Here is a 14,463-nt window from a genome sequence, read left to right as displayed (position 1 = left end):
TTGTATCAAAATTCAAAACTATTTTCTTTTTCATATTTTATTTAATGAAAATTGTTTTTAAGTAAATTCAAATTCTTATTTCATAATCACTTTTTAAAATGGCAAACCAATCAATGCGTATGTAATCTTTTTGTGTAAATTGTGTAGGCATTTTCCATTACTCAAGCAACGAGTATCGTATCACAGGGAGGAGAAAAGAGCATTGACGTCCATACGATTGTGTCGTTTCCTTTAGTAACTGTCGTATAATCATATACCATAGTTATTGTCCTTATTGAAGTCGAGCGAAGAAAGACTCAGTGGCATCGAAAAACTCACAACCACCGCAGGCGCAGTCCCTCCATTTCTCAGAGCTCTCCTCTCTAACCTTCACTACACTATGCCGAACCCCAACGAAGACAAACAAGGTCTTAACATTCTGAACCCTAATAAGGACCACGAAGACATTGGCCCATCCTCCAATCGTGAAGAAGCCGAAGATGATGAATACGACGCCGTAGAAGCTGAGGAAGACGATGAGGACGAGGACGAAGACGAAGTAGAGCCACCAAAGAATCCCCAATCCCACGCGGACCGGTTGCGTTCAGAGAAGTCCAAGCTCGAAAGCCTGATGCATCGAATGTCCACTGGAAAGGTTCCTCTGAGGGTTCATGATGTAATCATCAAAGGTAATTCGAAGACTAAGGACTATTTGATCGAGGCTGAAGTGGAAGGTATCAAGAACGCCGCCACCATGCAAGAGCTACTTGAGGCTGCCGGAATTGCCAATGCTAAGCTTCAAGCGCTTGAGATCTTTGACTCGGTTCGGATCACGCTCGATTCCGGTCCGCCTGAGTTGCCTGGGACCGCTAATGTGGTCGTCGAGGTTGTCGAGACGAAGAACCCCCTCTCCGGCGAATGCGGCGCCTACACTAAGCCTGCGGTATGGTTTACTTTTGTTTGTGCTTATGTGTATTTCGTTTCATTTTACAAATTTAGTTTTGGTATATTTGGTTGTTGAGAAAAATGTGGTTTAATTGAAATGCAAGTGCTCTATTACAAGATGAAAGACATCTAGTCATATGTGTAATTATATCCATAATTTTTATAATTTATTGCTTACTAGTAGATTTTAAGTAGGTCAGTTCAATTTTTTGAATTATGTGTCCTAAATATTCAAAAAAAAAAAATGCAAACTATTCACTTTTAGGTGCCTTCATTGTGTCATGTCTCCAGGATCATGGGTTCATTGAATTTAGAAGTTATATGACGTTGTAATTTGTAAGAATAGATGCTCAAGATGTCATGTTTTGTAATTTATTGTGTATGAGTTGTTTATGTAGATGGTGGATACCTCTCATAAAATTCGATTATGTTTTTGTAGGCAAGATCTTGGACGCTTGAAGGTTCGGTTAAGTATAAAAATTGGCTTGGATATGGGGATCTGTGGGATGGTTCTTTGGCGTATGGACCCAACCAAACTTCTGAGATAAGTGCCGGAGTGTTTTTGCCCAGATTCAAATGCTTCTTAACTCCTAAGGTAGCACGGGCATTCCTGCTTTCTCAAGATTGGCAAGACTATTCTTCATACAAAGAGCGACAATTAGGTTTATCTCTCAGTTTATTTTCTACCAAGCACCATGACTTGGCATATAGTCTTGGATGGCGCACCTTGACAGATCCAACACAAATGGCCTCTAGGACAATAAGAAGGCAGCTTGGACATGGTTTACTTTCATCTCTTAAATATACGTTCAAGATTGACAAAAGGAATTCAGGTGTGAGACCTACTCGAGGTTATGCTTGTGTTTTGAGCAGTCAAATTGGTGGGATATCTCCTGATCCTCGGTGCTTACGGTTTCTACGCCAGGTATACTACTTACCTTGCGTTTAATGTATCACTTTAAGTTCTAGCAACAAAATTGACAAATATGGGTCTAGTGTTTTCACTGAATCATGATGTGTAAAAATTGATTAGTCTATCTGGACTAGTTGTCAAAGAAATATGTTAGATTCATTTATTCTTGGGACAATTTAGCTTTTATTGTCCTTTTGTTTTTTGCTTCCTGACCCCTTGTTTGGAAGGAATTATGAATTCTTATTTTGTTAGTTTGAGAGAGAAATCTATATAGCTCAGAGCTTACATCCTTTCCTTTCCTTGTTTTCTTCATGCCTTTTAATGCTTAAGTAAATTTTTCTATGGAAATTTCAAACAGGAATTTGATCTTCGTTACGCTTTGCCTTTTGGATTTTATAATGTTGCACTTAATTTCGGAATCTCGGGTGGTGTTATTTTCCCATGGGGGAGAGGATTCTTGAACAAGCCCTCATCCCTTCCTGAAAGGTTCTTCTTGGGTGGTGATTTCTCTCCTGTATGCACTGTGGGAGGGCCAACAACATTGTGGGGATTTAAGACAAGAGGAATAGGGCCTACAGAGCCAAGGAGGCAAAATAGTGATAAACCTGATGTAGAGAGTTCCGATTCTTCTCGAAGAGATGTTGTCGGTGGAGACCTTGCTGTTACCGCATTTGCAGATCTTTCCTTTGATCTTCCTCTGCGCTGGTTAAGAGAACATGGAGTGCATGGACACATTTTTGCAGGTTCTGGGAACCTGGCGAAATTGACAGAGAATGAGTTTCGGAACTTCTCTGTTCCAAAGTTCTTTCAGTCATTTCGAAGTTCAGTTGGAGCTGGGATTGTTGTGCCTACAAAATTCTTCCGCCTAGAGGTTAGTTGTATAATCTGATTTAATTTTACCATTAAACAATTTCTACTGTGTTTCCACATGAAAGATTATTTAATGTTGAGGTAAAACTTTGTGAATTTCCAAATTCACCTTCTTATGCAAGGATTTGTTATCCTGATTGATGATAGAGGATTCCGTTTTACCATCCAGAATTTCCTTGAAACTTTAAATAGATTTTTTTTCCTTGTCGAAATAGTAGTCTCATGGCATTTCTATGACAAGGAAATCTGGCCATGATTTAGAAAATAACCAAATTTGTGTCGAGACAATTGTCTCAATTCTATTTCATAACAATTTCTTGATTTTCTGTGTATACTAGTTTAGCCAATTGTGTTATTTTAATGGTTAGGGCAAGGAGAACTCGTTAGATTATTTATGGGAGAGGATAAAACTTTGGGTTACTGAGTCGCTCTGGAATTTGAAAGAGTTTAATATCTTTTCTTTTTTTGACCCGTTGAGACAATCGGAGGTTTTGCTGCAACTTATTGCTGTTTTGAAGTAAGATTTTGTTAGGAAAAAAAAATGTTAGTTTCTGTTTTGTAATCTTTTGTCGTTTTTGGATTTTTCGGCTGCTTGAGTTTGATATGGTGTGTTTGGAATAAATCAAACTGTTTTGGTTGTACTGATTTTTTACAATACATTACAAGACCAATCTAGTTATATGTGTGTGTATGTATATATATATATATACATAAGTGATATTTTAATGCAATTTCTTATTTTTATCCAAAAGTAGGAGTAATGGAAATCTTGTAGAAGTGTGTTTTCTCCACGAGTGTTGTGTGACAACCATGTGTGCTAGTACTTTTTGATTGTTAGCATTGCTCCTAGTTTCTATGGCTTATTGAATCAACAAGAAAGGTCTTGAATTTTGTCAATTGTGATTTTCTTGGCAGTGCAACTACTACTATATATTAAAGCAGTATGAGGACGATCGTGGGAAGTCTGGCTTTCGATTTAGCGTCTCAGCTCCATCATAGACTCTGAAACTCTTATACTTGATTTAGCAACCATGAGGTGGCAAACAAAACTTTTAAATTTCAGGTAACAGAGATGTGTTTTTTTTTCAACAACGAGATTACAGCTCTGCTGCTTTGCTAAACATCTTGGCATAGACAGTTACAATTCTTTTGTACTCTTAAACCTTTGACTGAAATTGAGAAAGTCTTTACTTCGCCAAAATGGAGGAAAATAAAATTTGGTTTTTGAATGTTAGAATATGTGGCTGTTCGTGAAGTTTATCAAACTATGGTGTGGTCTGATATCTTATTGCTAGTTATAGCACGATATGATTCACATCTATCCTACTGTTCTTGCTTATGATATGAATCATATGAAGTACCTTTTCCGTGTTGGAAACTTGTTTTACCTATTATTATAATTAATTACATATTTAACGTAAGAAATTTTATTTACATATGTTGTGACACACCAGCATCGGAAATTGAAAATGGAAACCATGATCCAATCTCAGAAACGTGCGTTGTTAATTAGCCAATTTTGCATAAATTTTTCGCGCGCGATCACAAACATGGATAACATTCAAATTTCCATTCCAAAATTGGAGAGCTACCAAAATTGTCCTCCAATATACAAACAATCACAAGAAACTCCATTAGAACCATAAAACATTCGATAGGAACCATTGTCAATCAAAGCCTAATATTTAAGAAAAAAGCATTCCGAAAACAAAATCAAAACCATTGTATACATTACCATATTATTATAGCACAAAAGGTTGCCAGAAAAATGAGTTAAAATTTGGCTACCATAGATTCTGGCGATCAAATCCATTTATTCCGTGCGAGCAAGTAGAATTACAAAAATCTACATCATAGCATCATCAGCTGAATAAACTACAAGTAGGCATTTTTAAATTCAATGCTTTGTAGTAAAAAAAGACTTTGGAGTATAATTTCATTCATAATCAATCTAATTGACAATACGATTTGTTGTCCGTGTTTTCTGCATACGACAACACTACTTACTTAAATGGACTGTGCGTTTAGCCTTCCTTGGAAGCTAGAACTTAATTTGTGGGTGTCGTTTATATCACTACCAGAAAACATTTCGCATTAAAAAGAAAGTTATATGGAATCTTTGGATTAAATATTGTAAGTACGGTTCACTAGTATTAGGAATACATGTAATCTAGATCCGGATAACTGATGTAGTAGGACATCTTAGTAGAGGTACTTTGTATAAAGTGGTTATATATGAACGAAACCCGATATGTTATTAATACTTAATATTACCGTCTATTTTATAAGTATTAATTAAATATATGTCAATTAGATGATCATATACAAATTGATCTTAATCCTGAAGCTATTATGAACTCTTGTTTATGTCATATGAGTATTGGAGTTTTATGCCCTAATTAAAACCAAATTTCTTTGTAATCTCATTTATTATCAATAAAAGAATAGAAATAATTTTTTGACTTGGTTAATCACTTTGCTCACATGTTTTATTTTCATGATTATTTGTTTAATATACACTTCTATTAAATCCCGAGCATATAACTAATCGTATTTAAAGTGACATAATCACAGTGGAATATAAATATGATTATATGTTCAAAATAAGTTAGTCCTAAGATTAGTCAGTGCACAGGATTTACACTGACTTGCCAATCTACGATATGATCTACTTACACATTGTAGTGCTATGTTCTTTCCAGAACATTAGCAAAGTAGATAAGATCGGATGTATTTATTATATTGGACTGCACCGATATTAACAGTTGATAGGATAAGTAAACATACCATTATTATCTATTCTAGTCATATCATATAGGTGACCATAGGTCAATTTAATCTCAATTCTGAGTGGTTAGTATTCTAACTGATTGTATTATTTAAGTTCTTTGACTTGTTCGTTACCAGCTTACCCTACGGACTAGTCCATACTTACATCTTGGGAACTCAGTAGTATAATTAAGTGGGAGTGTTTATCATAGATATGAACATCTATAGCTTCTGATGAAGAAGCGAAACGTTGATTTCCTTTTAGTTTGCTTCACGATGTTAAATGATAGAGATCTCATTTCAGTAATTAAATTAGTTTACTGAAATATCATTTACAATGAACTAAGTGTTTTAAGGATAAAATATAATGAGGGGTAAAATGGTATTTTAGTCGCATCTCATTGTAGACAGTCTATAGAGGATTGAGTGACAATTATGGTTGTAACAATGGATAATTAATAGCGTATCTATATTTGTTATAGAGCGTTCTATGAATTCAAGAGTACAATTCCGAGTCTTTAGTGGAGTCACGAGGAATTACTAAGTAAATTTATTTGTTAGATTTATGATAACTTATTGAAGCTTTATTTCATAGGCCCATGGTCCCCACTGTACCTTGGATAAAATCATATAGATAGCCTCAATTAATTGATTTAGTTATCAATTAGAATGGTCAAAGTTGACCCAGTCAATTTTGGATAGTTTCACAGAGTTATGTAATTTAGAGAAAAAAAGAGAAATTAGGGCAGATTTATTAATTAAGATAAATTGGTATCTAAATTAATAAATAAATTTAAATCAAGGCTCAAATCATAAATAATTAATTTGATAAAGGATGTAAATAATTATTTAATTAATTAAACCAATAGAAAATAATACAGGCATTGATTTTAAGTCTAATGGGCTTATAATCAAATGAGAAATTTCACGAGCCTAAAGCCCATGATAATTTCGACCTAGGGCTGATTATTGACTATTATTTTATTGATTTTTTAATTAAATAAATGACCTAATTGAGTCTATAAAAGGAGTTAAGAGAGAAGTCAGAAATATGACAGACACTAGTTTCTGATAGGTTTTATATTCTCTCTAAACATAAGTCATTTTCTAAGCCTTATTGTTCTTCTCTCTTCTTCTCTCTCTATCTATCTCATGTGTTGAGAATTGCACACCCTAGTCTAGGTGATTCTAAGGATACTTTGGAAGGCTGTGATGATAATAGAAGATCGGTTCAGTTTCTTGGTAATACTCTGCGACAGAAAAGATACAAGGGTTAGAGAAACTGAAGGAATGACTCATTTATTCTGCTGAGTATAATGTAAGTATTCTTATCATTATTTCTCTTTGAATTCAATTTTAGAAACATGTTCTAGATTATCTCATATTAATTTGTTTAATATTAGATCTACATGAAAGTAAATAAAGATCATGTTTAAGTTTTCCTAACAATGAGTGCTTTGATTAACTCGTTATGGTTTGTCAAAATGATCAAGTTGAAAACTTTTATTTTGGGAGCTCGTTGATGTAAATGGCTGGGGACATAATATACAGATATGAAATCTATAACTTTCCAAGAGGGATTGAATAATAGTTCTCTTAAGGGTTGGTTTTTGGAACTAAAAGGTTATTGAGCTCAAGAGGTGGTGAAAACGATGAGGGCCACCTTAGCCGCCCAAGGACTTCAGGTGGACCCCCCAGCTGATGAGCCACTTCTACCTCCTTTTAACGCGGAAGAACAAAAGGCTAAGACTCATCACAAGTGTCCCTCTAACGAGCGTCTGTGATCCAGATGTGGTCCTCGGGCCCCGAGGAGAGCCGTAGGCCCAATTTTTCCAAGGAGCGTCAGGCATGCCACCCAGGTGCGTTGTGACAGACAATGCTGAGCCTCAAGGAAAACAACCCTTTATGCCCCAGTGGCCTCAGGAAAACCTAGGGCTAGGAGCACACAAGAGGGAAGTCTCCATGGACCGAGGACGCCATATCAACATCTTTGTAAATAACGACTTTTGAGACGAATCAGACAGACAAATTGAGGTTGGACTCCCCAAGTAGGGTTGCCGTAGGCGCGTGCAACTTGACTTGCGAGAAAATCTTAACGCTCACAAGAATAGGGACGCACCCAAGGACCCTAATCGGGAACGCCAACAAAGACAACATGACCTACGAGATAACTTTAACGCTTGTAGGAAGGAAGCAATGCCTGAGGATGAGCCTTTTCCAGCACAAAGTGTGAATAACGATCCTCTTTGAGCAAAGTTGGAAAGTCTGAAGAAACTCATGCTCAAAATGGCTAAAAAGCAGCGCAATGAGTCAGACTCCGAGGATGAGGTCAGGGAACCATGTGCCTCACCCAATCAAGTGTGATGGATTATAGTGCCATGCCCTTGGGATATGGAGCTGCCCCATTGGATTTAGCGCTTATCAGCCTGCTTTCAGTGCTAGAGCAATTGCTCCAACCCAGTCAAAGGTGCTCCGTGAACGCCCAAGTGGGAGTAAGCGTGGGAGCAAGAATAAAGAGAACAATAAAGTGAAGAAAGCTCCAATAGAAAGGTACACTTCCCAATACTCCAAGTACACTAAATTGGTTGATTCTACAGAAAATGTGTACCTAGCTACCAAGCAGTAGGTCCACCACTAGAGGCCCCAACAAATTCAGAGAGAGCGTGAGAAGAGGGATGCAATGAAGTACTGGAAGTACCACAACTCCATTGGGCACAATACCAATGAATGAAGACAACTACGAGATGAGATAGAAAATCTCATCAAGCTTGGATACCTCCCCCAGTACACCAAAGCCGGTGCTCGCCCAACACAGGCTTCAGTGAATCCTCTTTAGCCTAAATTGGTGGCACTGAACCAAAATCAAGCCTAAGAGGTTGGCCCCGGGCTGCCTGTTCTACAACCTATGGCTTAGTGACCTCCTCCCATGAACAGAAAAGTGGGGACCATCACAGAATAGATATGTTCAGGCCCTTAATCACGACGATGAAGTCTATGTACTTGTGAAGGACCTAGCACCTCGATCCTATGCCTGAGGAGGAGCTCTCGTCAACAGTGATGCTTCTACTCAATCTCCAGCTCAAGGCGAGCTTCACGAACTGCTTTTATCGCACGAAATTTCCACATGTTCAATCTCCAGTTGTTGAGTATGTAGTGGCCTGGACAACATATCAACCTGCTTGATATGCCTCGTGACCTGATCCTTGGATTTCAGATATGGCCATAACTTGGTAAGGTCCAAGTTCCTGATGCTCTAGCCTTCCTGGAGAAGACCAGCCCAGACGAGATTCTCGCCCTCACTAACTGACTTAGTTCCAGCTCAATGTCGAGGAATGCCTTTATCTCTTCCAGTCGAGAATGAAAGGCAGCCGCCCTTGGGGTGTGAAAGAAATAATCTATTAAGCAAAGAAAACGTAAGCAAGGAGAACCTAATACTAAGATCTTTTCATAAGGTAATGACAATACTTACCAACTCTGGCAAAGTCCAATAGAAAGTGGGATTAGCCCGAGTGGGGAACCTCGTGGTGTAGATAAAGTGGTCCTTCAAGTCTCGAGCATGGATCTCGTTGAGATAAGGAGCCTTGTATTTGAACTGGGAGTACTTCATTAGGGTGTAGAACCCATCCAAATCACTACCCTTCATCTTTGGGCAAGCTTAGAAGATGTAGACGTACAAGATCTCCACTGGAGAAGGATTAGGACAATTGTGGCACTTGTACAAAATGTACAAGCCCGTGTGGACTTTATAACCATTGCGGATTAGCTGAAAGGGAGCTATCCCCACAAACTTTAAAAACTTTACAAAATATTGGTGCAGTGGAAGTGTCGCACAGGCCTGAAGATGTGACTGACTCCAAGCCCCAAAGCCATGGACACTCCGATGGGACCTCTCCAACTCTCAACACAGCCTGATCAAGAAACCGTCCATGTGGATCATGTTGGTAATAAATGATCAAAGCAGAGGTACACAGCCGAATATATGGACCCATTTTAATAATTATTAATACCAGTCAGAATCAGACACATATATAAATAATAAATCACATACAAAATAGATTAGGGATTACCTCTTGTAGTCTATCAAGTATCATTGAATCTTTTTGTATAAAATCAACAATCATCCTATCCAGTGTTCTGAAAGCTCACACCTTAATCTTCCAGACCAATCCTCAAACACACAAGGACGTGTGTGGGCACCTAGGATTCAAAATGTTGATTTTGTGGCTCTCTAGATGTACTCAACACACGAGATCTAGAGAGGTTTGACTGAGAGAAGAGATATTGAATAGTTTTATGGTTTTTATAAAACTATCACTTTTCTTAGAGAGAAAGAGTCTAATTTTTCATCGTTTCGAAATTCCAGAATGAAAACCCTTAATTTGAAAGTATTATACTATCAGATTTATTAATATAATTAATCTTTATTTTAAAAAAATAAAATTCAAATTAAAACTAATCTGATATTTATATTTAATTATTTATTTAAATAGAATAATAAAATAACTGATTAAGCAAATAATTTGAAATTCAAAATTCAAATCCCAGGGATGGGGAATCCATGTGTGTGGTGCCACACACTCACTGTACAATGAGTGTGTCGCCCACATCAATTAGGGTTTCCCTAATTTTTCTCATTTGTTTTATTAATCAATTTTTAAGACAATATATTTATCCCAATATAAATATCAGTTAATGAAAAATTAACTTTATATTAAAGTATCAATTTTAAATTAAATAAATAAATATCATATTCTAAATAAGATATTTATTATTCTCTCTCTCTATATATATATATATTAATCCAAACAAGATTAATATTAATTTTAACCTATAGATTTCCAAAATAAATACTATATAGTTAAATAATTGATTAATTCATAATTAATCAATTACCCATAACTATCACATAATTATTTCCTTGCCTTGGAAAATTAATTCCTTTGCAATTAAGTCATTCTCTCTACATATCTTTCTTTTGACATCCTAACCCTTGACAGTGTAGGACAGAGGTGATCTAGGGACCATGGACCTCTAATATGAAGCTCCAATAAACTAGATTATTAATTAAACTATTTAATCTAATAATCTTATGTATTAATTCTATGATTACTCCACTATAAATATGGAATTGCACTCTAGATATTATAGAATTATATTTATAGAGTTTTCTCACGTAGTCCATTGATATAATCAATAAATGTAGTTCTGTCCTCCATTATTGGTTTGTTAATTAGAGCTGGTCAAAAATATCATTTTAACCTTCTAATTACCTCTTGATCCTTAAGTACCATTAATTCAGTAGCAAATAATTAATCTATAATCAAATTATAATTTTGAGCTCAATAACTATTCAGTTCCAGAATTAACCCTTAAGAGAACCAATATTCGATCTGTTAGGAAAGTATGGATTCCATTATTGTAATTCATGTTCCCAACCATCCATGATATTGAATATCCAAAACAAAAGTCATTAGTCTCGTTATACTAAGAGATCTTAACGAGTGAATCAAAAGATCCAATAAACACAAACAGGAGTTCACGAATACTCAGGATTTAGACTGATCTACAAATGATCATCTATTATGATATTACTTAAATCTTTATGTCAAATGAAAAATTTATAAAGATAATTAATTCTCATCGGTCCTGTCATATATAATCTCTATTATATACAACACCTTTTGTAGCGTCCCAAATTTGCTAATAGCGCTTAGAGACTTGATTAGCATGTCGGGAGGACAATAATTGATGTAATTATGATAATATGTGAATTAAATAATTATGTGATTAGAAATGCATGTGTTAGGTGAATTAAATATGTATGCGGGCCCCATTTGGTTATTAGGGACATATGTGTAATTTTAGCCCGTTGAGGGCATAATTGTGATATATGTGTGTAATGTGATTGGTACCATGAGGGTGTGGTGATATACTTGTGATGTGCAATCCAAGACGGTCCTAGGGAGCGGTTTAGCTAAATAGTCACAACGGGGTCGAATACCCGGCTCGGGAGGAGCCTAGGGGTACTTTGGGAACATTATTGGTGTTCGTGATTTATCGGGTAGTGGGTAGTAATTTAGCGATTATTTGGGCATGTCAGGATTAAATGGGGATTTATAGGAACACTCGAGGATTTAACGAGATGTGGAAATTTACGGGATTGCCCTTGGTGACACTAGAGGATTTAAGTTAGTCTTGAGGGCGTTTTGGACTTTTCAGCTAGGGGATAACCTTAGACCTTAGGCAGCTAAGACTCTAGAGTCACTTAGAAGAAAACAGAAACTCTCACTCTCTATCTCACAATTTTCTCTCCCTTTCTTGGTCCTTGGAGTAGTTTGAGGTTTCAAGGCTGGGATTTGTTGGGGAAAACATGCTTGAAGACTTAGGGAATTAGCTCAGGCTGTAACTATCACATAGGTAAAAATCCTGTATTGAATTATCTAAGTATTTTGCTGTAATTTTTGGTATGATGGCCTAGGTTCAAGTTTTGTTGAATTTAAGTGTTGAGCTAAGGTTGTGATCAGGTTTTAGTTGAGTTTTGGATGCTTGTATCAGTTCTGTTGTTTGATATGAATCCTAGGCCGAATTCTAGGATTAAGGCTTGAAATTGGTGAGTTTCAGGGAGGTTAGCTCGCATTCATGGGGAATTCTAGGTTTTGGGGCTCGAGCCACGCCCCGTTTGAACATTTAGGCCTGGGAGCCTTGGAAACTTGCCCAGGCGCCGTGACGCAAGGTATAGCACGCCGCGGCCCGTGTCCTTTATTAGAGAAGGCTTTGCCCTCTGACTTGAGCACGCCGCAGCCCTTAAGGGCTGGGCCATGACTCAAATGTGAAATAATGGCTGTTTGAGGGTTTTAAGCTCGGGAACCCAAATGTTAAGGCTCGGGAAGGATTTTACTACTCGATTTAGTAGAATCCAAGGTCCCGGAGGCTAGATTAATATTATGAAGTTCTTATTTGGTTTAGGGCTTGATGGATGGTTATTGTTAATATATGTGTGAATATCTGTGAATATTATGTTGTGTTATGCCTGTTTATGAATGAACGACGAAGGCCGGGAACGGCGATGGCTGAGAATGGCAAGAAGTCGGGTACGGCAAGGGGCCGGGATCGGCGTTGAGCACACTGAGTGTATGCCGCTAGGGCAAGACCCTCCAAGGGTGTAGTATCCATCCGCTCAGTGATGACCGCGAACCCATGGCATGGTAAAGCACTTGGGTCGGTGTAGGACGCTACTTGTTTAGTCTATTGATTGTTTTGTTGTAAATTGTTGGATTGATACGTGATATGTTATATGTTGAGTTTTCTTGCTGGCCTTTGACTCACGAGTGCTCTATGGTGCAGGTAAGGGCAAAGGAAATGTCGACCAACCATGAGTATTGAGAGGAATGGCCCCTTAGCTATTATATGTTATGTGTGATATGTGAATTTTTTAACTGTGGCTGGTTGATGAGATTGGGAGGTGGTTTTGGATGTTGTTAACGTGCCTGATGTGCGACGTCATTGATTGCAGGCATATTACAGTAATGCCTTGGCAATCAATCAGACTCTGTGACAATAGGGCTGAGGATGACAACCAGGGTCAGGACCCTCTCCACCTGCCCCACCAAATTGGCAACAATTATTTGTTGAGATGGAAGCTAGACTTCATCGAACAGAAGAAGAGCTTTGACAGTTGAGGCAGCAGACCCTCCTCGAGGCATTGGGTTACAAGTTCCACAGGCTATGGCACCAGTGCCAGCCCAACCTGTTATGGAAAAGAGGTGGGAACCTGTAACGACCCAACTATTCTAGACTTTGGACCATTAATGACTACTATACTACTCTTAAGAAAACGTACATATGAAATAACCATAACTTTATTTAAAAACCATAAAGTAAAGGTTAAATACATAAAAATTCATTTAGGATATGGGATCCCATTGTTTTGATAACAAAACATAACTTAAATAAATTGGTTACAAAATTGAGTGCGGAGAAAAATAATACATAGAAATCATAACTAAAAGACTTAAAAAACTTCATCCTCGAATCGAACGCACAATCCACCGATTCCATCCTGCCTCAATACACATCCCCAAGCTGCCAAGAATCTTTCCGTCGCCATAACTATTTTCCTGCACATATAAACATAAAGGAATGAGCCTAATGCCCAGCAAGAAAAATCTACTACAAGCATGAAACATAATCATACACATAACTATAAGCTATAAACATATAACATATATTTATAAAGACGTACATCATATAAGACTATACTATTAATGGCCATTAAAACATGTGATAAACCATCTACGTCCCCTTTCTAATATCTGAGGTAGGTTAGATCACATGGTAGGTTTATGATAACCCATCTACGTCCCCTGTCTAATATTTGAGGTAGGGTAAATCATAACCATGAAACATAAGAAAACATAACATAACATACTATAGCATAACTTATCATAACATATCAACATAACATATAAGCATATAAAACTATCCTATTTTCCTTACTAATAATACCGAAATATGAGAACAAGATCGGGACTTTGGATCACTCCTAAAAACCATAATAGAGAGGTGAGTATACTAAAGAAAAGAGATGGAAAGAATAAACTACACCATCGAAACGATACTTACCAACGAAAACCTTAAGTTCGAAGAAATTAGATGCCTAACCAAGAATAGAGAATACGAGTTAGGATTTGAGTAGAAAAACTATAAGAACAATACAGAAAGGAACTAGAATAAGGAATACCTTGAATGCTTCTATGACCGAACTATACCTCGAAACCGAAATACACTATAACCTTACTTCCCAAGTGTTTATTAAGCTTATAACCCCAACCCAAGTGTTTATCACTCTATAGTCTCACTAGCACCTGGAAGGCTCTGATTAATACTTGAAGAATGAATGAAAAGGCTTGGTGCTAGGTCCTATTTATAGAGTTCTAGGAATAAAAATCTTCTTTTTGGCTTTGAATAAAAATAATGAATTTAATTGA

At 37.0% G+C, this 14,463-nt stretch overlaps 1 protein-coding gene across 1 annotated transcript; it reads left to right on the top strand.

Annotated features, from left to right (window-relative positions):
* The first annotated feature begins 265 nt into the window (after positions 1 to 265).
* LOC133834849 (uncharacterized) lies at positions 266 to 3,946 on the top strand. The gene is made up of 4 exons (XM_062264617.1): positions 266 to 922; positions 1,364 to 1,849; positions 2,196 to 2,708; positions 3,623 to 3,946. Exons 1-4 carry the CDS (start codon positions 380 to 382, stop codon positions 3,704 to 3,706), a joined length of 1,626 nt encoding a protein of 541 aa, XP_062120601.1. The 5' UTR covers positions 266 to 379; the 3' UTR covers positions 3,707 to 3,946.
* Positions 3,947 to 14,463: the final 10,517 nt, after the last annotated feature.

This window comes from Humulus lupulus, chromosome 5, assembly GCF_963169125.1.
Source record: "Humulus lupulus chromosome 5, drHumLupu1.1, whole genome shotgun sequence".
In the NCBI taxonomy this organism is placed as follows: Eukaryota; Viridiplantae; Streptophyta; class Magnoliopsida; order Rosales; family Cannabaceae; genus Humulus; species Humulus lupulus.
This window is presented reverse-complemented; position numbering and strand designations above follow the sequence as displayed.